The sequence below is a fragment of the Balaenoptera ricei genome, chromosome 4, assembly GCF_028023285.1.
Source record: "Balaenoptera ricei isolate mBalRic1 chromosome 4, mBalRic1.hap2, whole genome shotgun sequence".
Lineage (NCBI taxonomy): Eukaryota > Metazoa > Chordata > Mammalia > Artiodactyla > Balaenopteridae > Balaenoptera > Balaenoptera ricei.
Window position 1 is genome coordinate 158,494,255 of NC_082642.1, and position 21,732 is coordinate 158,515,986.

The 21,732-nt window shown below is 51.3% G+C and overlaps 2 protein-coding genes across 4 annotated transcripts in view; one reads left to right on the forward strand and one right to left on the reverse strand.

Moving 5' to 3' along the window:
* Positions 1–482: 482 nt before the first annotated feature.
* Positions 483–21,574, reverse strand: TMPRSS3 (transmembrane serine protease 3). 3 transcript variants are annotated; one of them, XM_059921628.1, is made up of 13 exons: positions 21,268–21,570; positions 19,759–19,897; positions 14,771–14,881; positions 13,793–13,909; positions 13,274–13,397; positions 10,406–10,531; positions 9,089–9,132; positions 8,436–8,601; positions 7,202–7,371; positions 5,281–5,376; positions 4,041–4,183; positions 3,286–3,438; positions 483–597 (listed from the first exon to the last, which is right to left on the reverse strand). In XM_059921628.1, the coding sequence occupies exons 1-13, from the start codon at positions 21,286–21,288 to the stop codon at positions 580–582; spliced, it is 1,428 nt and encodes a 475-aa protein (XP_059777611.1). In that variant the 5' UTR covers positions 21,289–21,570; the 3' UTR covers positions 483–579. The 3 variants fall into 3 exon arrangements, with proteins under 3 accessions (XP_059777611.1, XP_059777613.1, XP_059777612.1); XM_059921630.1 differs by lacking the exon at positions 21,268–21,570 and adding an exon at positions 20,346–20,501; XM_059921629.1 differs by lacking the exons at positions 483–597; positions 3,286–3,438; positions 4,041–4,183; positions 5,281–5,376 and adding an exon at positions 6,150–6,452 and having other exon boundaries at positions 21,268–21,574.
* Positions 21,287–21,732, forward strand: part of UBASH3A (ubiquitin associated and SH3 domain containing A) — a 49,189-nt gene continuing 48,743 nt past the window's right edge. The window contains exon 1 of the mRNA XM_059921627.1: positions 21,287–21,539. The gene's annotated coding sequence lies outside the window, so the exon portion shown is untranslated. The remainder of the gene's footprint in view (positions 21,540–21,732) is intronic.

Sequence of the window (21,732 nt, forward strand, 5' to 3'; positions counted from 1 at the left end):
CTCTTGAATTAAGCTTATACGAGCAGTCAGGATTCATTCAGACAAGCTCGGAGTGATGAATGCGCTAAGAAAGGGTACGTCCTCTGGAAGCAAGGGACAATGATACATCAAGCACCAAAGCCTACAAAAAATACTAGAAATAAACCTCAAACTATAATCTTAAGTTCCCACATGTCAAAGGAGATCCTGGTAGAAAATTGGTTAGGTTCTGGTGCCCGGATAGAAAGGTGCAGACAGATGCATCTACACTGACCGCACTCCTGCAGGTCCAGGCTGCCGTGTCTTTGTTGAGGGGCTAAGGTGTAGATTGCTTTGCAGGGGAGGAAACCAGATGGACAAGGAAAATGTAGCACTTCGGAGGCATTCCTGCTTCTGTTCTTAGTGAAGATCAGAAAGGAGGTTTGGGGTCCTTTTAGTCCAATGCCCCTCTGGCTTGTTAGAGGTGATAGAAGAAAATTGCTCTAGATGTAGAGGAACGAAAAGATGCTCCTTCTTTTGGCTCTGCTGTTAGAATCCATGGAAGGACAGGGATGTCTCCATCCTGGCAGGAACTCAAGGTGGTAACCTGCCTCTTTCTCTTCAAGTTTTCAGGTCCCTCTAGAAATGGAAACATAGGCATTATCTTTTTCAGCGCTTCAAGCCATCTCTCCAATATTAAGATGGAGTGAGCACCTGATTTTACCCTGAGTGGAGCTTCAGCAGTTCACGATTGATGGGGACAAAGTTGGCCTCTGCTCCATGTGGATCCCAGGTAAGTGTGAAATAACTCCCCTTCCCTGTGCCACACCTCCAACCTGCCACACCCACCCCCATCTCCGTCATCAACCTGAGACCTTTCCATCGTTTCCAGCTCTTAGTATCAGTGTTCCTGTGTCTCTCTTTGAGTTGCAACAATTTTGTTTTAAGCTCCCAGCAGAGAGAGAAAACTACTGGATGAAAATGAAGGTGATGCAGCAAACTTTAGCATCAGCTAAAAAATGGGGTGATTCCCCTCGAGATGTGAGAGCTATTGGAAGGCCCTCACATCAATGTTCAAAAGAAACAACTAAAAATGCAGGCCCGCTGGAAAACTCTCATGGGAAGGAAGCCTCTTCTGGGTCGTCCTGGAGACATTTGAAGAGAGGCATGACTCACACAGGCCTTCAGATGCCAGAGGCTGCCGTGGCTGAGATGCTCTCCCGGGCCTCAGGTGAGCCGTCCACCTATCCAGAAGAGCCTGCTTCTCGAGCTCTGGGAGGAGGAGGAGCCCTTTCTAAAATCCTCCCACGTCCTCAGAGTGTGCCCTGGAGACTCCTGCATCGGAATTGCCAGGGCGTCCGATCAGACCCTCTGGACCCTCAACGGTAGCGAGCAGCCAGGGGGAGTGTCTGCACCCCGGCTTGGAGATCCATCACTGGGCTTTGCAGGGTGCGGGGCTGGGCTCACGGAGCTGGTTGGACTCACGCTCTGCTTTCATTAGCCTCGGCAGGGGGCTTATGTGTGTCCCCTCACCTCTGATATGGGGATGGTCCTAGGACCCAACAGCCAGGGCGGTGCTGGGGGGAAATGGGCTGAGATGTCAGAACTCCTCTGTCAGAACCTCCCAGACTGATTTGGGAACCTGGTCCTGCCCAACAGCTCAGGACTGGGCCGGGCTTCTTCAACCTACCCCTGCAGCAAGCCTGGTCACATGGACCCTCTGACCCTGCGAGCAGCGTCGTGGAGCTGCACCTCCGAGGCTCCCTGGGCGAGTGCGGAGGGTCCTGCACTCCCTGTGCCCACGTGATACCCCCCACCCCGGCCCACATGACCCTCACCCCTCTCAGTCCTGCTCACGGGCTGTCTGCAGCCACTGCGGCATGGAGGCTGCTCTTTCAAGCGTCTGTTTTCTGAGGGGGTGAGGGATTTGGGCTGAATTTTGTGCTGAAGAGCATTGCACAGCCCTCAGCGCTGGGCCAGGCGGTCAGCTAACAGCAAAATGGGCCCCAGCAGAAGTCCCCGGCAGGCCTATCTCCTAGCCTTGCCCTGCAATGGGCTGGCACTCTGTACCTGCAGAGGACACACAGCTATACGACAGCAGGGCTGGAATTCCAGCCAGGCCCAGTGCCAGTCTTGGGGCCTCAGCCCTGCTCGTAGCTCCTGATTTAAGGCAAATATTCAAGGAGGAAAAAGTGGAAATTAACACCAAGGCACTTGAGGAGTTTGGTCCTTCTTAGCCAATTGCTTTAAATTAAAAGGAGCATTTTAAAGGTCTTGATCTACCAGGACAGAAAGCAGATTACTGGTCCCTGGAGGCCGGGGGACAGGGAACAGGGAGTGACTGCTTAATGAAGTCTTATTTCCAGGAAATGAAAATATTCTGAAACTAGGTAGAGACGGCAGCAGCCCAACATCGTGAATGAGCTAAATGCCCCCAGATTTTCACTTTAGAATGGTCAGTTTCACTCTGTGTAAATTTTGCCTCAAAAAAACCCAACAAAAACAACAGCAACAAAATACACCAAAAAAAAAAAAAAGTTCTTTGAAATTGGTCCAAGGCCTGACATGGGACTCAGAGCCCGTGATCAGGTCCGCAAACATTTGCTGCGCGCCCATGGGGTGGAAGGCCGGGCTGTCCAGGCTCCTGCTCCCTAGGTGGGTGTCTCCCCCTGTCCTCCAAGCCATTGCGCTGGGGCCTGGAGTAGGCTGGGGCATTCCTTGTCCCTGGGGGTCCCATTCTTCCTCCCGCCATCACCAGGGCTCCCCCTGCCCACCCTGGTCCTGCCAAGCCAGCCTCACTGACCCTTCTCCCTCCTCCAGCACCACCCCCGACCGCCCACAGGGAGGCCCCCGCAAGGCACAGAACCGCCCAGACCCCTCCTGATTGGAGACTCTCCATCCCACCCTGGCTCCTGGCAAGGTCCAAACTCCCCAGTGGGCATTGGGGGCCTCCAGTCCAGACCATCCCCCACCTGTCTCCACACCCACACGTGCCCACCTGACTGGTTCCCATCCCCCAGGGCTCTTCCTCGGCTGCCCCTCCTCCTTTCCCCAGTTGGTGGAAGCACGTTTCCTTCACGTCCAGGCAACACTCGCCCTGTGTGTGCCCACCCGCCATGCCCACCCCGCCAGGGCCTTGTCTGTGGGATTAGCCATGCTCAGCCTGACACCCAGGAGCACAGAGTCACTGCTTGACAAATCGATAACTAATCGGTCACTTCCTGGCTCCGGACAGCAGGACTGGGGTCCCACGGAAGGGAGGCTAGAGGTGGAGTGACTGACGGGCACCAGCACGAGCCTCCAGGGCAGGGGGAGCGCTGCACCCACCTCCATCTGCTCGTGAATCCAGTCCAGGAAGGAGGTGATGCGGGTGTAGACTCCGGGCTTGTTCACCTCGGCGCAGCCAATGCCAAAGCTCGTGGCTCCCACCAACTTCCACACCCTCCTCTCTTGACACACCAGGGGCCCCCCGCTGTCTCCCTAGATGACAAGGAAAGAGCAAAGAGCACACAACAGGCACTGCCATGGTGTGTCCCTTGTCCTGGTGGCAGGATCACCCCCTTCACTGTAGCACAAAATACAGCACGAAGATGGCTCTGCATTCACCCCCCAGCCCTTCTGGAACTGACGTGCACTCCTAATAGTGGGGTCCTTATCCTTTGGGGACGGTCCCCCTCCAGCCGTCTCCCTGCCACATCTCGGGACCCTGAACCCACGAAGGTCAAGGCAGCTGGGGGAGCAGAGGGAGGGTCTGCCCGGCCAGGGGCTTTGGCTGGACCAGGCGGTGCTGGAGTCTCGCCCACTGTAGCTTTGCAGACTGGATGCACTGGTTCCCACCTGCCCTCTGCCCCTCTGTTCCCTTTGCAAACTCCGAGACCCCTCCCACTGCCCAGCACCCAGGCAGAGGGGAGCGCTGGGTAAACGCTGATATCCTGAGCAAACTTCTTCCCACGCCCTGTAAATTTGCTTTCCAGTCAGTCACAGGGACGTGCTGGTGGTGGCCTCTCCCGCAGGCTGGGTCGCCACAGCAGAACCTCGCCTTGTCCGCAGCGTGGCCCCCAGAGGTCACCGGGGGCCCCTACCTGGCAGCTGTCCACACCGCCTTTCAGGTAGCCTGCACAGAGCATGGAGGGGGAGATGATGCCACCGTACACGTCCCTGTGGTTGCAGATCTTGTTGGAGATCAGAGGCACAGCCGCATGGTTGAGGACCGGGGAGGCATCGCCTGGGTCAGAGCAGGGGGTGGACCGTGTGGTGCGGGGGGTCCCCACCGGGAACTCAGGGGGCCTGCGTGGGGGCGGGGAAGCCTGGAGGTGGACGGCCTTAGAGCTCTGCCCCCTGGGGATTGGGCTGGGGGACCCCGCTGCTTCATGTTAGGGCCACTCACTTCCCTAAGGTCACCAATGTGGGAGGAGGGGGGCAACTGTAGCCAACAGGGACCCCCCCCGCCCCGCCAGAGCCTGTCCTGGGCCAAGCACTTGACCCACACCAGTCTGTTTAGTTCCCAAAATAACCCAGGTGACAGCAGGGAAACTGAGGCACGCGAAGGTCCCACTCACAGCTTTGGGGTGGAACCTGGGGGTGGTCAGCAGAAACTTGTACTCCCAAAGGCATCTACATCCCAACCCCTGGAACCAGGGACCGTGTCACCTCCCAAAAGGGACTTTGCAGATGTGATAAGACCTTGAGATGGGGACACGATGTCGGGCTCTCTGGGTGGACCTTAAGTGTAATCACAAGGGTCCTTCAAAGGGTCAGAAAAGGAGATGTGATGATAGAAGAAGCAGAGGTCAGAGGGGAGAGAGATTGGAAGATGCTGTGCTGCTGGCGTGAAGGCGGAGGTGAGGGCAGAAGCACGAGATGCAGGGGCCCTGGAGGCTGGAACACATGGGAACGGATCCTCCCCCAGAGCCTCCGGGAGGATGGCAGCCCCGCTGACACACTGATTTATGACTTCCGACCCCCGTAACTGTAGGGTAATACACGTGCGTTGCTTTAAGCCACTAAATTTGGGGTCATTTGTTACAGCAGCGACAAGAAACTAACACATCTGCGGCGGGTCAGCCTCGCCCCCCACCCGAACGGATCGACACCCTCTAACTTCACCTGCTTGTAAACTGTGACCTTCATGTCTTACAGGCTCACCACAGGGCACACCCGCCTCCCATTCCTCTCATGTCTCAGTGGCCGGCTGGGGGTCTGCGCTACACCCCGACCGGGACACGTGGGCGGGGACATTGCACTGGGACCCTGGGGAGCAGGCCCACAGCCCTTTCGGTTCTAGGCACCCTGGACTCAGAATCTTGATTTCAGAACACTGACCTCCATCCTCTGTGGCCCCCCAGCCTGACGTCCAGCATATTTTCCCATCAGGAAAGTGCTCTTCGGAGTTGGGCAGACAGACTGGCTGGATCATGTCTGGAGAGGAAACAAGAGCTTTCAAGCCCGTGGCAGCTGTGGTCTGAGAAAACCGTCTTCTCAATGCCTACCGCTCCGGCAGCTCAAGCCGGCTCCCAGAGAAAGGCCAGGTCCCTGGTCGTTTGGAAGCTATTTGCTCAGAGCAGGGACCCCTCGCCCACCAGAGCCCTGAAACTTTAAAACAACCCTAGACCGTGGCAACATGAGGGAGTCTAGACCAGGGGTCAGCATATTTTCTATAAAAGGCCAAACAGTTTATATTTTAGGCTTGGCAGGCCACGTGGTCTCTGTTTCAACCCTCACCTCTGCCACAGTGGCATGAAAGCAGCCACGGGCAGTGGTGAACAAATGGGCCAGGCCGTGGGCCAATAAAACTTTATTTACAAAAGTAGGCAAAGGGTCCGAGTCAGCCTATGGGCCATAGTCTGCCTGCTCTTGTTCTAGACCATGGGCACGCTGCTTTATGGATCAACACCGCGTGAATGTTCCCACCCCTCCTGACACATCTGGAGGCGACGAGCCTGCCTGCCCATGTGGGCTGTGTCACGTAAGCCCTCCACCAAAGACTGTCACGGGGCCTTCACGTGACTGCATTCTGAGACATGCTAAGCTTTTGGGGTAGGACAATAATGGAAAGGTAGAGAAGGGATAAAGGCACTCATTTTAATTTTTGTCCAAGTGCAAGTGTTAGCACCTCCTTTTTTATAACCAAGGGTCATTAATCATAATTAACAAACAAACACCACCTTTACAATTTCTCTTTGTTTCTCTAGAAATATTTGTTTCCAGGTGTGATGTGTAGAGAATTCTGTGTGCTGTGTGATAAACACCCTCTTGATTCTGCCAGGTCCAACCTGCTGCTGGTCCTGAGCCAGGATTCTGCTCCAACAAGGGGCCTTGTTTATTATACTCTGCTGCTCTCTGAGCTGCTCTAATCCTTGGGAAGCAGAAGGGGGCTTTTACTTATTTAGCAGTAGGCTCATATGCTTTGTTGCATCTGCAACATCTTGGAAAGTTCTGTCCTGTGTGGCTTTTCTGGTGTTTTTGAAACCTCCGGGAGTCAGGACTTGACATTTCTGTGGAGAAACAGAGCCTCTGAACTCAGCAGCTGGCTGGGAGAGAACGTTTCTGAGTATTTCCAGGAGCTGGAGATTCCCAGTGTCTTCTAACTTGTAAAGAAAGGCCTGCAGGGAAGATTCCACCACAACCAGCTGGCTGGCCTGGGAGGCCCTCTCTTTCTCAGCCAAGGTAGAGACACCAGGCAGGTAGGTGGGGACCTCACCACAATAAGCACGAAACAAGAAAAAGCTCTTTGTTCCCATGGGCCTGAGACCCCCTTCTACCACCCACAGGCACCAGGTGGTCTGGCCTGGGGAAGTCCCTTTAATCTCCAGGTGGCACCAGCAGAAAGAAAGTAGCACAAGTGAGGGCCCCAGTGGCCCCAGCCAAACCAAGTTGACCAAAGTAGAACCACAAAGGCTCTGAAATCAAATAATCATCAGAACCACAGCCCACAAAAGCAGGCCAGGACCTGCATAGTGAACCTGAACAGGGTGACCGTCTGCTAAAATTGAAGATGTATGTCTCCTAACACGATGGCCCAAATGTCCAGAATGTGATTGAAAATTTCTTATCATACCAAGAACCAGGAAAATCACAACTTTAATGCAAAGAGACGGTCAACTGAGGCCAACACGGAAATTAATCACATATTGGAATTATCTGGCAGAGATTGTAAGGCAGCCTTCATCAACATGCTTCAACAAGCAATTCAAATTCTCTTGAAACAAAGGATAGCAACAAAATGACAGAGACCCAGACGTACCGTTGAAAGTGACAGGCCTGGCCAGCTTCATGAGGGCGATGTCATTGCCCAACCTCTTTGGCTTGTATTTGCTGTGGTAGATGATTTTTTCCACCAGATGGGAAGGGGCTGGACTGTCCAGCAGGGAAACGAGGCCCACCTGGATGGTCCATGACTTGGGGAGGTAGAGACTAAAATGAGAAAGCCCCAAGCACGTTAACCCACAGACCCCTCAGATGTCCCGAGAGCCAGTGCCAAGGAGATGCCAGCAGACGTCCCCCCCCACCAAGCCCTGCAGAAGCACAGACCACCCTATGCATTTCCTAGACAGGCCTTGCTCTTTGCACCTCTGGGCATTTGAGAAGTGAGCTGAACTTTGCTCCCTGTGAGGGTCCATCAGGGTCTGTTCTCCACCAGAAACCGAAATAGAAGGAGGTGGAAATAACGGGGACAATTGCCACTGTGTTTGGAAGTATTTTCTGTGGTTTTCTTCCACGCCACACCCCTTGAGAGAGACTCAAGGGGGGGTGGCTCTGGGGAGACCCCTGCCTACCCTGCACCATCCCTCTCCCTCTCGGCCACAGCATGGTCCACTGTGATGAGCTATGGGGAGGCCTAGGGCCTTTACATTGCTGGGTTCCCTCCTGCGAGAGCTTCCTTCCTCTTCTTTCTCTCTCTTTTTTTTTTTTTTTTTTAATTAATTAATTTATTTTTGGCTGTGTTGGTTCTTCGCTTCTGTGCGAGGGCTTACTCCAGTTGCTGCGAGCCGGGGCCCCTCTTCATCGCGGTGCACGGGCCTCTCATTATCGTGGCCTCTCTTGTTGCGGAGCACAGGCTCCAGACGCGCAGGCTCAGCAATTGTGGCTCACGGGCCCAGTTGCTCCGCGGCACGTGGGATCCTCCCAGACCAGGGCTCGAACCCATGTTCCCTGCATTAGCAGGCAGGATGTAAACCACTGTGCCACCAGGGAAGCCCCTCTTCTTTCTCTCTTTTCTGTAAGAGCTGCAGGCCAGAGGTCCTTAAAATGAGCCCGGGATCACCAGTGTCACCCAGCTGATGGAGCTGGATCCACAGCGAAGAAGGAAGGTGTCCCGCCACGTGGACATTACTTTGTGACCATCCGGTCTGTTTTCCTGCTTTCTGGACCTGCCCTGCTGTAGACCACCCAAATTAGCCCTGTCCCAACATGGCCCGGACTGGGATGGGGGTCTGCAGAAGATGAGGACCCCCCGCAAGGAGGTCAGGAGAACTCACTCATAAACACAGTGGGCAGCAGTGACGACCCACACGGGGGTGATGACGGACCCTCCGCACAGGTGGTAGCCCTGGAACTGCAGGCTGGCCTGCCAGGGCCACTGCGCCAGCAAGGACACGTTGCCACCCACGATGCGCGGGCTGGAGCCCGTCCTCAGACCGCAGACTGCAGAGGGAGAGGGAAGGTCAGGGGCGGGAGCTTTGGTGGGAGCACAGGGTGAGGGATGGGGGGGCAGGTCACCTGCGGCGTGGGACAAGCAGGGTGCGGTAGGGGTGCAGTGGGAAAAGCCCGTCAGGACACAGAGCCAGGTATGGCAACCCCTTGCCTGGGTGTCTGCCCAGGCTGGGGGCAGGCCCTAAGCAGCCCAGGCACACTTTTCTGGCAGGAGGGGCGGGGAAGAGAAGGTGACAGAGAGTCAGGCTATTGGAGCCACCACGGAAGGACAGGACACCGTGCGCCGTGGTCCTGTCTGCTGCTGAGAAGTCGCCCAGGGCTCTCTTCACCCACCTGGCAGATGGGGGTCACAGAGTTCCCACCTGGCCCCTGGGAGGAAGGGGCTGCCAGCAGAGCGGTCCGAGGAGCGGGGAGGGGGGACAGGAGGCTGTGAGCCAGGGCTTCCTTCCAATTCTCTCTGCGCTTCTGTAACTCTCACCTGAGCACTTCAAGGTAACCACGTGACCCGAGGCGCATCCCTCCCTAAAGTGGAAAAAGAGTGCGCTTAATGATAAATACCCGAGGCCTGTGAACTGAACACTTTTTTTTTTTAACTTAAATCTTGGGGTAAAAGAAAAATAAACTTTACTCCCCTGCTCTTGAATACAGATTACAATTTTAGTTTATAAAGAAAAAACACCACGAGAGTGAGGTCACACAAGTCATTATAAAACACGTGACTACAGTGAGGTATGGTGTGTGTGAGCAGGTGTTGAGTATTTCTAGGCTTTGTACAGCTAATGATAAGAGATGCATAATGAGCTATATTATATAAATATACACTTGTGTCATTTGCATGCCAGTTTTACCCCGATGTTCTTCACCGGCCCCTGCTGGACACAGTGTCCATCGGATGGCGTGGCAGGCTCTCCTGCCACAAAGTCCTTTCAGCCTGGGACACACACATGTCCAAGAAGACTTCTCCCCCACCTCCAGAGCTGAGATGTGATTGCCTGGGAAATGACACACACCCTCCCCTGCGTGGGTGGGTGCTCATGTACAATCCACCCTGGGATCCCTTTGTAACTTTCCTGCCTTTAGAGCCCCAGTCCTGTCACATGATCATGCAAGAAAAAGCTAGTGTCACCAGACTGAGGTTTTAGGGCCCAAGAGAGGGGCCGTCCCTGCAGATTGCATGTGGGTTAGGAGCGATTGTCAGTTACACAATAAGCAGACAGGCAGTTGTTTCCTGGAGCAGAGAGAGCACTCCTGTTGGGGTTTGGTCCAAGGAGTCAGGAAGAGCATATCGAACATGGGTTCAGAAAGCCTGACGTACCTCCGTGCACCAGACAGGTGACCCCTGTAAGCTTCAGGTACCTGACTGTCACTTAAGGGTACCTCGTTTTACCTTCCTTATGACTTCTTTGGGGAAACATGTAATACAAATGGTGAACATTAAAGTACTTTGTAAGTAAAGAAGGATACGTTTCTTTCTTAATTTCTTTCCTTCTAATATTTTTTCTCCTCCCTCCCTCCCTTCCTTTCTCCAAACACATCAGCAGCGCCCACTGTGTGCAGTGTGCAATGTTGCATTTACGACACACGCATCACGGGACCCCTTTACCGTCCTTCCTCCCTCTCTCTGTTGGGCTGTATTTGCCTGGTTCGGGATTAAGTCCTTGTACCCCAGCCTGGTGCGTCCACCCATCTAACCAAAGTGGCCAAACCCGCACCTTGCCCTTGGAGAACACAACCTCATGCACAAGTCCGGCGGATGACTGGACATAAGTGGACACAGCACCACCTGGCCGCTTACCTCACGTACACCGAGTGGTGTAAAGCGGTCACTTTGTCATCTGGCAAGAGGTGATTGATGGAAACGAAGTCCTCTCGGAACTGCTCCTCGAGTGAATCCACTCTGAGCGTGTCCGAACTCACATAGCTGCAAACACAATGGAAACGCAGACCCGATGTGTGGAATTCACTCTGCAGCAAATCTACCTGGGCTCAAGTCACAATGATACAGGTATCATACTGGGAGGGGAGTCATTTTAAGCCCCCAAACCATCAATGGCTTCCTTCTGCCAACTTAGCAAGGTATTCCAGACCTGGAATAGTCTGGGGCGGCCCTCTCCCCACAGCCCATCCACCCACCGTGGGCTCCAGCCACATGAGAGGGAGAACCACTTCCTGACGTAGATGGGTGGACACTCCTTGATGCATTCAGCTGAACTGAACTTTGCTTGGCCTGAAGCAAGCCTCAGAGGGAACAGAACACAGAATTGGGTGGAGTGTTTTCAGGTGAGCACCAAAGTGGGGGTGCTGAGTGCCCCAGGTACGATAGGCTGGGGGTGGGGGGGATGAAGGACTTTCCCAGGCTGCCCAGAGCTGGCAGGGCTCCTTTTACAGAGACATGAGCACCTAGATGGAGAGATTCAGGGGCACCAGGACAAGCCAGTGTTTAAAGGGTCAGGAGACAGGTCTGGAGAATGATGGAAAAGAGGGCAAAATATTTTTCAAATCAGGCATTCAAAGAGTTATGAGATGGGAGGTCGTGGAATGAACAAAAGACAGTCGCTGGCTTGCTTCACTGGCGAACTCACCAGCTTATCAAGCGTGATTTCATCAGGTGATTGTAAACGCTGGGGGGCGGCGCGGGCAGTCTACGTGGTATACAAAGTCCAGCCAGGTTTGACTTTTGAGAAAAATGTAATCCAGGCAGCAGCAATGACCCTCCCAGCCTCCCCAGGTATTGCTCAACCTACTGATACGTCAGGCACCAGATGAAAGAGCCAGCTGATACCGAGACGGAGATCCTGATACAGGTGGGTTGGGCTACCAGTGGGGCGGTGGGGGTGATGCAAAGGGACCCCGAAGGCTGCACCTGGAGCCCCATAAGTTGTCAAAGCCTCAGTGGTAACAGCAACCAGGACCACAGACTCTTCTAGGGCGTCCCTGTGGTCCAGGCTGGCTTCGAAGCCCCAAGATCACTTGAACCTCACAGCGACCCTTTAAAGCTGGTGCTATTATTCGCCTTATTTTTGAGGCCTCGGTCATGTGACGGGGCTGTACGTGTGCTGGGATTTGGACCCAGGCAATCTGAGTTGCCAGTCTATCTTTTTTTCTTTATCACAGACCTCTGACACAGGATGCTGCAGAGCAGAGGGGATCAAAGGAGGGCTTTCAAGAGACAAATAGGAAGAATAAACGAGAAAGGATACAGAAGTAAACCTTAGAACTGAAGAAACAGGGAAGAACAGAGCAAGTTTAGAGGGAAGAAAATGGACAATGTTGAGGGGACAGACTGGAAAATTGCATCCTCCAGACTTGCCCTGAAACGGAGCAAGGAAGGACCATCTCAGCAGACGGCTGGGGTGCAGCGATGCCTGAGTACTGCCGGGAAGGGTTGGGGGAGGAGAGAGGGGCTGCTGGGTCCTTCTGCAGGACAGAGGGGAGGCCAAGGATTCAGGGCGGGGAGGTGGTCCAGGAGGGAGAAGCAGGGGAGGCAGACGGGAAGAAGAAGGGACGCCCCCTAGTGAGTCCAAGGAACTACCTCCTATGGAGGAGAAATGCCCAAGGGAAGCTTTCAGCTGTGAGCCGTGGTGGTGGGGTTTGCGTGTGGGTCTGTGTAATTGGTGTGTGTGTGATGTGATGTGTGTGCATGGTGTGTGGTGTGTCTGTGGTGTGTGTGTGCTTGTGGTGTGTGATGTGGTCTGTGTGTGTGTGGTGTGTAAACTTCCTCCTTGCCTATGAGGAGTCAAGTCTACATAGTTCCTGAAGGCAATTGTGTGGGTGCTTTTGCTGTTGTCATTGGGCTTGAAGTGCAGCTGATTTCTGAATCCAGGTTGTCACGGGTGAGAAGGAGGCAGATCTCAGGGATACAGGCTGGAGGGTGGGTTTCACTGGCTTTGGAGAAAAGAGTTGAGAATATGATGCATCAGATTTGCGAGTCAGGGCTCCCTGGGCTCAGAGCGTGGAGGTTTTAACGCCCGTTTCCTTGGGCGCAAACAGGGATGCCCACTTCCTGAGGAGAGTGTGGGTACTCAGAGCTTGCTGGTTTTGAATTCCAAGAATCCGGAACAAAGAGGAGCAGGAGTGCAGTCCTGGGCACCCAAGGAAGATGGCAGCTGCCAGGGGCCCGAAGGAAGGGGCCGCTTCAGGGCCAAAATGTGTCGCCCCAGTGCAAAAAGTCACATAGGCAACACAGAACGCTGAAACGTGGAGATTCCACTGCAATAGTTCTTTCTTCCACCTGTTTCTTTCTTCCACCTGTTGCTAATCAACTGTTTTGAATAACTGAACATTCACTAAATTGCTGACTTTTCGAACTTGGCTCTCTGGGGCTCCTTGGGAAGTGGGACCAAGCTGGGTGGTGTCGGAAAGCCGCCCAAAAGCTGTGGCCTGAGGAACTGGGGGCTCAGTCCTCAGCTCTGAAGCTCTTTATTGAATATTTGCATCTAGGGTCCTGGCCTGAGACACCCCCAAACACTCTAGGTCCCATGTGACCTTGAGCAAGTCACTTAGCGTGTTGGGACCTTGGTTTGCGCACCTGGGATGTCAGGCATCGTGGGGTTGCCATGGGGATGTCGAGGTGCCTTGTGCGTGCCCAGCTAAACGGCAGCTGTCTGCCCTTGTCGTGATCACTGCTCATGTCCTGCCCACTGCTGGGCACTCTTTGAATTACCTTGGAAACCCCAGCTGGGCACAGGCAACGGTAGCGTGGTGACTCTTCCAGTCCTCAGAGCACACGGTCCTCCAGGTGGCAGCCGTGAACACCTGGAGCGCGGCGTTCTGACCGCTCACGCGGACTGGCCAATGCACAGGAAGACAGGTCGTTAGTGGCCTGAGGGACCCTGAGACCCGGCAGAGTTTCTCTGCAGCCAGCCTAGACCCTCCTGTGCTGAGTCTGACCTGCCCCTGGTCAGTGCCCCACCCACGCAGGGCAGCCACAGTTCTTATCGTCTGGACCCCTGAGCTCTCTTGGAGTTCTCTTCTGCTTGCTTACGGAGTCTCCCCAACCCAATTTTAGCTCCATGTAAGGGCCCCCCCTTAATACCCAGCCCAGGGTCTCCTGGGGTGAATGCCAGTTGGATCCCATGACTTAACAAAGGCATAGCCTTGGACCCATTTCTCAGATGGGGAAGGTCAGGGTCGGGTTGTACTGACGTCCTCCTGCTTCTGCAGTGAAAAGGCATGACCTTACCACATCGGTACTCATCTTCCCCGTCTTTGCAGTCTGACACTCCGTCGCATCGAGCCGTCAGCTCAATACACTTAAAAGACGAACGACACCTGTACTTCCCGGAGCAGTCAAAGTGGACTGAGGAAAGGAGGGAGGGGATCGAGGAAGGGCTGCTTCAGTGCGCAGCACTGACAACCGTACACCTGCCACGCAGCCTTGAGCTTGCCCAAGCGTCATGAAAGCTGCGTTGAAACGGCACCACTGCCAGCAGCCTGTTTCCCTCAGCCCAGTTTCTGTTCCAGATTCCAGTGGGTGGGGCAGCTGCACCCCACCGTGTTTCCCTAAGTGACCTCAAGCCACAACTCAAGATGAATTTAGACTCCGGTGGCTCAAGGTCCAGAGAGAAAGTGCATGGCTGTGGCCGACTGGCTAAGCCGGCTGAGCAAGGAGCCCTGAGTGAGGACCCCTGGCCCCCAATCTACCTCCTGTCTTCTCTGACCCTGGGCGAGAAGTGAGGGAACTGTGGACCCCAAAGCCGAGCACGTGGAGAGTTAAACTGATCTGAGATCCACCTATTTGAAGAGTAAATGCGAAATTGTTCCCTATCAGAGACCATTCAAATGACTCTCTTTCTCAAAAGCCACTTGCACCTTATTTGAAACCCAGCTTGGCGTGGCATGAATGGCCTCCTTGTCTCCTCCACCAGCTCCCACCCCCTCCTGCCTGTGGGTTCAGTTTCATCAGCTGCCTTTGGCCACTTTTAACTGGGCAGGCTCCTTGGTGACAAAACTTCCAGCACAGCCAAAGGCCCCCGCTGGGGCCCAGGTCGGCTTCACAATCCTGCAGGCAAATAAAGCTCAAATCAGCAAACCCAGAGGTTGTTTGCCTTAGTAATTAGGGCTGTGTGGCGGGCCCAGGTTGGTGTGAGGGGGGAGCCCGTGAAAGTCTAAACGCCTGAACAGGTATTTGAGAACCTACTAAATAATGGATCGTACTCACTGCCCAGACCAATGGCCAGCGCTAATATCAATGCAATTATCCCGATGACAATGATGGGAAAGAACTTCAGTGGCAGCAGAGACAGGATCTGGGCAGCTACCGCGTCGGCATCTAGAAACCAAAAAGCGGGGAGAGCAAAAGGCCACGGAACAGCGAATCTGAATGAAATAAGACAAAACTTAGCTATTCATCCCCCCTGCCCTCAGTGCAGAGAATGTTCCAGCCCAAAGAGAGTTGACTTAGAGAAATGGCCGCCTACCTGGGGGCACATTCTCTAAAAGTTGAGCCCCAAGCTCCCCAACACCAGCCCAGCTCCATCCGTCCTCGGTTAGGGGATGGTGTGATGGGTTGAATTGTGTCCCCCAAGAGACATGTTTATGTTCAAACCCTCAGAACTCAAAATATCATCTTATTTGGAAATAGAGTCTTTACAGAGGTGATCAAGTTAAATCAAGGTCATTAATGTGGGCCTTAATCTAAAATGACTGGTGTCCTTATAAAAAGGGGAAATTCAGACACAGAGACGGACACACACAGAGGGAAGATGATGTGAAGAGACATGGGCAGAAGACCATGTGAAGATGAAGGCAGAGATTGGGGTGATTCATCTATAAGCCAAGGAACCCATGATTATCAGCAAACCCCAACATCTAAGATGAGGCAAGGAAGGATTCCGCTGCAGGTGTCAGAGGGAGCAAGTCCTTGCCATCAACTTAGTCTCAGACTTCCAGTCTCCAGAGACAATAGATTTCTGCTGTTTTAGTCCACCGAGTTTGTGATGTTTTGGTGGCCCTAGGAAACTAATACGGAGGGGAGGTAGAACCCCAACTCCCAAGGATGTTTTCCTACAGAGGAAGGCAACATGTAAAACCCAAATAGGGTGCTTTCAGGAGAGAGAGAGCTGGGATCTCTGAGAGGGTCACCAGATGATGTTCAGGTCATTCTCCACCAGTCCTGGGCATAGACACCGAAGGCCTTTATTACAGACCATCTCTTGGAGGATGCTGGCAGAGCAAACAGCCTTAGAAGACAGAGATAGTGTCTTTCTCCAGAGCAAGGGACAGGTTATTATTTACTGTCTGGCTTAATAAATACCACCTCTTCCTTTAGGACAAAGCTTGTGCGGGTCTGTTTGAAGCCCATTATAAAAGATGTGGATTCCCTCAGCTCAGGGTTCCTCAGCTGTGATGCAGACCCACTGTGTGTACAGCGTGCACCTGGGCTGCTCCACATTGCTGCCGAGGGACTTGGCGGGCGAGCGTGACCTACTCCAATAGGATGCTCGTGTCACCTGTGCTGTGTGTACACGTGTCTGACGGGAGGGCTGTGTCTTCTGCCAGCATCCGTGGGACTGGGGCAGGCTGACTTGTTAGCTTGCAAGTAGGGTAAAGCCCCAGACCCTTCCCAGTTCTTGCCTATAGAACGAGGCTGATTTGGTAGAAAAGAAGATCTGAAGAGCTTAAGATACCCAAAAGTGCAAGCCTCTCTGGACAACAGGAGGATTTCCACTGACAACGTTAACTCTCAGGAGAACAGGCCATTTCATGCAAATTATCTCATCAGTCCTGAAAATACATCTATGCTGAAATTGTTTTCCATTATAATTAGGAAGGTTAGAATGTAGGAAGGGGAGGAAGCTTTCCAGGCCTCACATGACGACACAGGACGGAGACTGCCTTGGCCTCTCTTCTCCTGCTCTTGGAGATGTTGGGCCGAGAGTCTCCCATGGAAGAGCCAAAAAGAGGCTCCCTGTCTGTCGTTGGAAACCCACAACTTCATCCTCTGGCTATAAAGACTGCGATTATAAAATGGTCAGTACCCTTCCCGGTTGCCCAAAACAGAAGTGAATTGGAAAACAAAAATGGAAAAAAAGAAAGTGATGAAATGGGAGGAAAAGGAGAAAAGAGTAAAGAAGGAAAAAGCAGGAGCAGAAAGGGAAGAATGGGGGGATAGGAGATTCACATCAGACTCTGTGCCGTGAGTGTGGAGCGGGGCGGAGGGACCATCCGCACGGTCCTTGTTTAGCCTTGGATGGAGGAGCCGGCGGCTTGTTCCAGGCTGCGCTCTCAACACCTAGAACAGCACTGGCCATTCCACAGTCCTCAGTAAATTTTATTAGATTGAAGGAATGGATGGATGGATGGATGGATGGATGGTTTCGGGATAATGAACGTGGTTTTATCTCAAGGCCAGAGACCAGTTCCTTTCAGGATGACCAATTTAGAGTCAGCAAAGTGGACCCCTCCCCTCCACCTCCCCCGCCTCCGGAAGCCTGCCCCAATCAGTCACTCTCCCTACTGAGATGCCGGCTCTCCAGTCACACTTTAAAACTCAGCAGGAAAGCCAGAATGACTTCTCATCATTCTAGCTGTTCTGTATCCTAAGAGTGAGATTTAGGAAGTGAGCCCCAGTTGTAGATCCAAAGATTGTCCTTCAGTTAGCACCTTTGTATCAGCTCACATTTGCCACTTTACGGCTCCTCGGCCGCGTGCCCTGTGGTCCCACCGTGGACCCCCTCCTCCTTGCCCTGTCTTTGAGGGCTTGCTTGGAATAAAAAGCAAAAGGTATAGCATCTCTTCAAAGAAGGAATGCAAATGATAAACAAGCACACACACAAAAAACCTTCAACCCCTCCAGAAACGAAAAAAACACCACAAATTAGACATAATTACATATCACCTTTGCAATGTGTTATTATTACAACTACTACTACTATTCCCACTGCAGTCCAAAGTGAAAGGAAATGGATCTCCACTTAACAGTCAATAAGAGTATAAATTGTGTAAACTTTTTGACAGTCAAATTGGAAATATGTACCAAAAAGCTAAAAAATGGATAGAATTTTTGACCTATTAATTCCACTTCTAGGAATTTATCCTAAAAAGTCATCATAGATGTACACAAATCTCTATGTAAAGGACACTTAAAGGAGTGACCTTGATGATATTGATGCACGGACATATGGAAACAGCCTAAGGGACCAACAAAAGGGAGATGGTGAAATAACAAATGGTATAGAAATATCTAAAATGGTAGAGGAGAGGGGTCGGCAACGTTTTTCTGTGAAGGACCCGATAGTAAATGTTTTAAACTTTATGGGCCGTAAGTGGTCCCTGTCACAACTTCTCAACTCTGCAGCTATGGCCTGAAAGCAGCCAGACAAAATGTGAATAAATGGGTATGTCTGTGTTCCAATAAAACTTTATTTATAAAAAGAGACAGTGGGCCAGATTTGGCCCAGGGGCCATAGTTTGCCAACCCTTAAAGGCTATTTAATTATTTAATGTCATGGAAAGATGAACATGATATTTTTAAGTTAAAAAAAAAAAGCTTCAAAATCATACAAATAGTACAGGCAGACCTCATTTTATCACGCTTTGCTGATATTGCAGTTTTCGTAAATTGAAGGTTTGTAGCAACACTGTGTAGTCAGATAAAGGCTAGCATTTTTTAGCAATGAAGTTAATTGTTTAACTAAGTTAAAACTTAATTTTTTAATTAGGGTATGTACATTGTTTTGGGGCATAAGGCTATTGCACACTGAATAGACTATGCTGTTGAATAAATGACTTTTATATGTATGGGGAAACTAAAAAAATTAGTGTGAATCATTTTATTGCAATATTTGCTTATTGCAGTGGTCTGGAACCAAACCCAAAATATCTCTGGGGTCTACCTTCATATTTCACTTCCAAAGAGAAATACAGATATGTTGATAGGAAAAAGGCAAGAAATAAATAATAAAGTGCTAATAGGTTTATCTCTGAGTAAGAGTAAAATTGTGGGTCATCTTAAATAAACTTTGATTAACTGTATTTTCTAAATTTCTATCATAAACAATGCATTGGTTTATTTAAAAAGAAAAGTTTAAAGAAGTTTTTATTCCTTCCCATGACTAGGAATTAATGATGATGAAATGATCAAAAATTAGCAGAAAAGACTATGTATAGTGCTATTCGTGTTATGATTTATATTATAAAATATTAGAAATAATTATACGTCAAATGATGACAAAAATGGCTATGTAAATTACACACCTACCTGACCCTATAAAAAAGGGCATTTAAAAAACGAAAAAGCACATGGAAAAACACCTGTCTGCATCTGCACTGCCTGTGAGTGTATACTTATGGGCAAGGACACGGAGAGAATAAAGAAGATGTAAAAACTAGCTAAGTTTGGGTGGTTAGGTAACTGCAGGGTGTTTTTTCTTTCATTTCCACTGATGCTAACTTTTGAAAAGCATTTGTAAATTGTGTATCTTTTCCCTTACTTGAAACCTCTTCTCCCACCTCCCATCGGTCCACATCAGTTGTCAAGGTGGTTTAAAAGGAATCGTTAGTGCGGCCCCCATGCCGTGCTTTCTGGAACCCTAGCCAGGGGCCCCAAATGTCCCTCTGCCCAGCCCCTGGGCTCAGTCTTCCTGACTGCAGCCGGGACCAGGGAGCCACAGCTTCCTGTGACAAGTCCTGATAGGGTCTTTGCCAAAAAGATCCTATCCAGGCATGAAGGAGTCCGCCATTTCTCCAAGCATTTATGACCCATTTCCAAAACCAGCTTTCCTTCCTTTAGTTGCTAGGAGCAACTCAGTCACCTGCTGTTGAATTTTAATCTAGGCATCTGATACCGTTAGGGCAACCAGCTTATTTTAAGTTTTCTGGAGGGGCTGGGGACCACTGATTGTCAGGAATTCCTGGAGGGCTCAGAGATTTCCTGGCCAGGATCTGACCCCTAACTCCCAGGGGCAGCTGGAGCCTCGATTTCTGAAAACCTCCATCCAGCACCTATCTCCAGGGAGTTGGCAAGAGGCTGAACAAAGTGATGGCCCCCCTAACGCCCCTTCTCTCCAGGATTCTGCAAACACGAGGAAGCGGCCTGTGGGTGTGAGGGCTCCTGGGGAGACATTTCTCCAGGGGAACACTCAGCCACATCGATCATCTCTATGGGGGAGGGGAGGTGGGGCAGAAATGATACCTGGTGCCACCTACCTGGTGCAACAGGACTTATTTTCAAATCGTCAAGGCCGAAAAGCGACCTGAAGGAGAAGGGGGCTTCGGCAGCAGGTGGGTCATTTTCCCCCATGGTGACTATTTCAGGACCTCGGAGACCAGGCTCCACCTCCACGTCCTTCGCAGGAAAGAATAGAGAGCGTTTGCTTCCCTATGTATAGTTTTAGCATCCAACGAATCTTTGTCGTGTGAAATCTTTGAAATCTGACAATCCACATAAAGAGCATTCAGTGCCAATAAATCAAAACTATTTGTCCAGGGAGAATGCATTTTTTTTTTTCTGAGCCACAGCAGATAACAGAGAAACGTCTAGAGTGAGCGAAACTACGAATGTAATTCTGCCAAACGTATGACTTTCCCATTATTTGTTCAACCAATTTTCAAATCAATTGAATAGCATGTCTCTAGAGATATGCCCTTTTACCATTTAGAAGTTAGTTACCATTATTTTTCAGAAGATAAATTACTTTCAAACACTTTCCTTCTCTCTTTTGTCCCACTTAAACTTGACCCTTTGCCTGTGCAGGTGATACACCTCCCATACTATAAGAAGTCTGGATACTCACATAATGTCCGTGCCCCCAAAATGCAGATAGCACCAAGGAAGGGACGCTCACCCACAGTATTTGGAGCTTCCCGTAAACACAACCTTTTCCTGGCTCGCACAAGCTTGACCTAATTAAGGATGAAAGTATCTTCGCCCTCTGGGTGCCCAGTGCCCCCCTTACCTCGCAAAGGGAGGAGTGGCTGGGGACTGCAGGCTCACCCAAAAGCTACACGGGGGATCTGTTTCCTCCAAGAGAATTCCACCTATCGCGATGCCGGACAGGTCAGAAGCCTTTGGAAGTCATTTCCAATAACTCAGAAGAGTGGCAGAGGGAGCAAGGAAACAGTCCAAATGTTCCCAACTAAATTCCAGCTCACTCTCCGAGGAATCAGGCATGAGCACCCCAGGAAGCTGCTTCTGCAAAGCGCTAAAACCTAGACATTCCAGCAGTCATATAAACATGGATACTTAGATCACCCATTGTTATTTTCTCTCCATTTACTTGTAATGTTTGAAATTCAAAAGGGAACTATTAAGCCACTTAAAACAATCTCTGTCTTCATGCTGTTTCACGTGGTCATGGGAAAATCTAAGCAAGAGTTATGCGCTAAAAACGTTTATTTCATTTCCATTGCAAGAGTAGCTTTGAAGAATAGCTTAGGAAACTAATAATTCACATTCAGCATTTTTTACCTTGATTCTTGCTCGTAACTGCTGCTCACTATCAGCCTGTGGCAAATTCCACAGCCTAGCTTTAGAACAAGAATAAGAATCAACAGCAAAATGCTTTCTGAAACAGGGAACCTAGGTAAGGGAATCCCTTCCCAGCAGGTCGTGGTTGGGAGGTTTCACATCCAGAAATGTTGAGAAGTCATCTTTTAGAAGCGGCTTCTCTCCCCTCCACCACCCCGTCCCCCCCCCACCCCGCCCACTTCACTCACCATTTCTGGAGCCGCCATCATTAAAAGCAGAAACAATTTCCTTTCTCATTATAAAAGCAAGCGTGATGGTAAGCAGGCTGCCAACAGGATAGTCCAACCGGGAAATATTTCCACCGAGGCACTCAGCCTTGTCGACTCAATCATCGCGCAAATGGCTTGATCACGGGCCTCTGGGTAACCCTACCTGGCAGTGACTATCAAGTAGCCACTGGTGGTTGACTGCAGAGACCAGAGAGGGGAAAATGTGGCTCGCCTTTAATTAGTTAAGTAAGGTAAGCAAACCTTTTCAGAAACTTCTCATAAGAGAGGCTTTGGGACACAGGCACTCTTTTTATTTAAAAGAACAGACAGGTCCTGCCCGGTGCTGAGCAAGCTCACCCAGCAGGGCAGGGAAACGCTTTGGTGGGGCTTTCTAGCCCCCCGTGTGCCTGAGCTCAGGTTTAGACTTGCAGCGCTCTGCAGACA

Coding starts and splice junctions, on each gene's coding strand:
- TMPRSS3 (XM_059921628.1), bottom strand. CDS start 21,288: ATGATGGCGGCTCCAGAAATG. Junction 14,882..19,758: donor AATAAGTCCTGTTGCACCAG/GTAGGTGGCACC, acceptor TTTGGTTTCTAG/ATGCCGACGCGGTAGCTGCC. Junction 9,133..10,405: donor CACCACTCGGTGTACGTGAG/GTAAGCGGCCAG, acceptor TTTCCACTTTAG/GGAGGGATGCGCCTCGGGTC.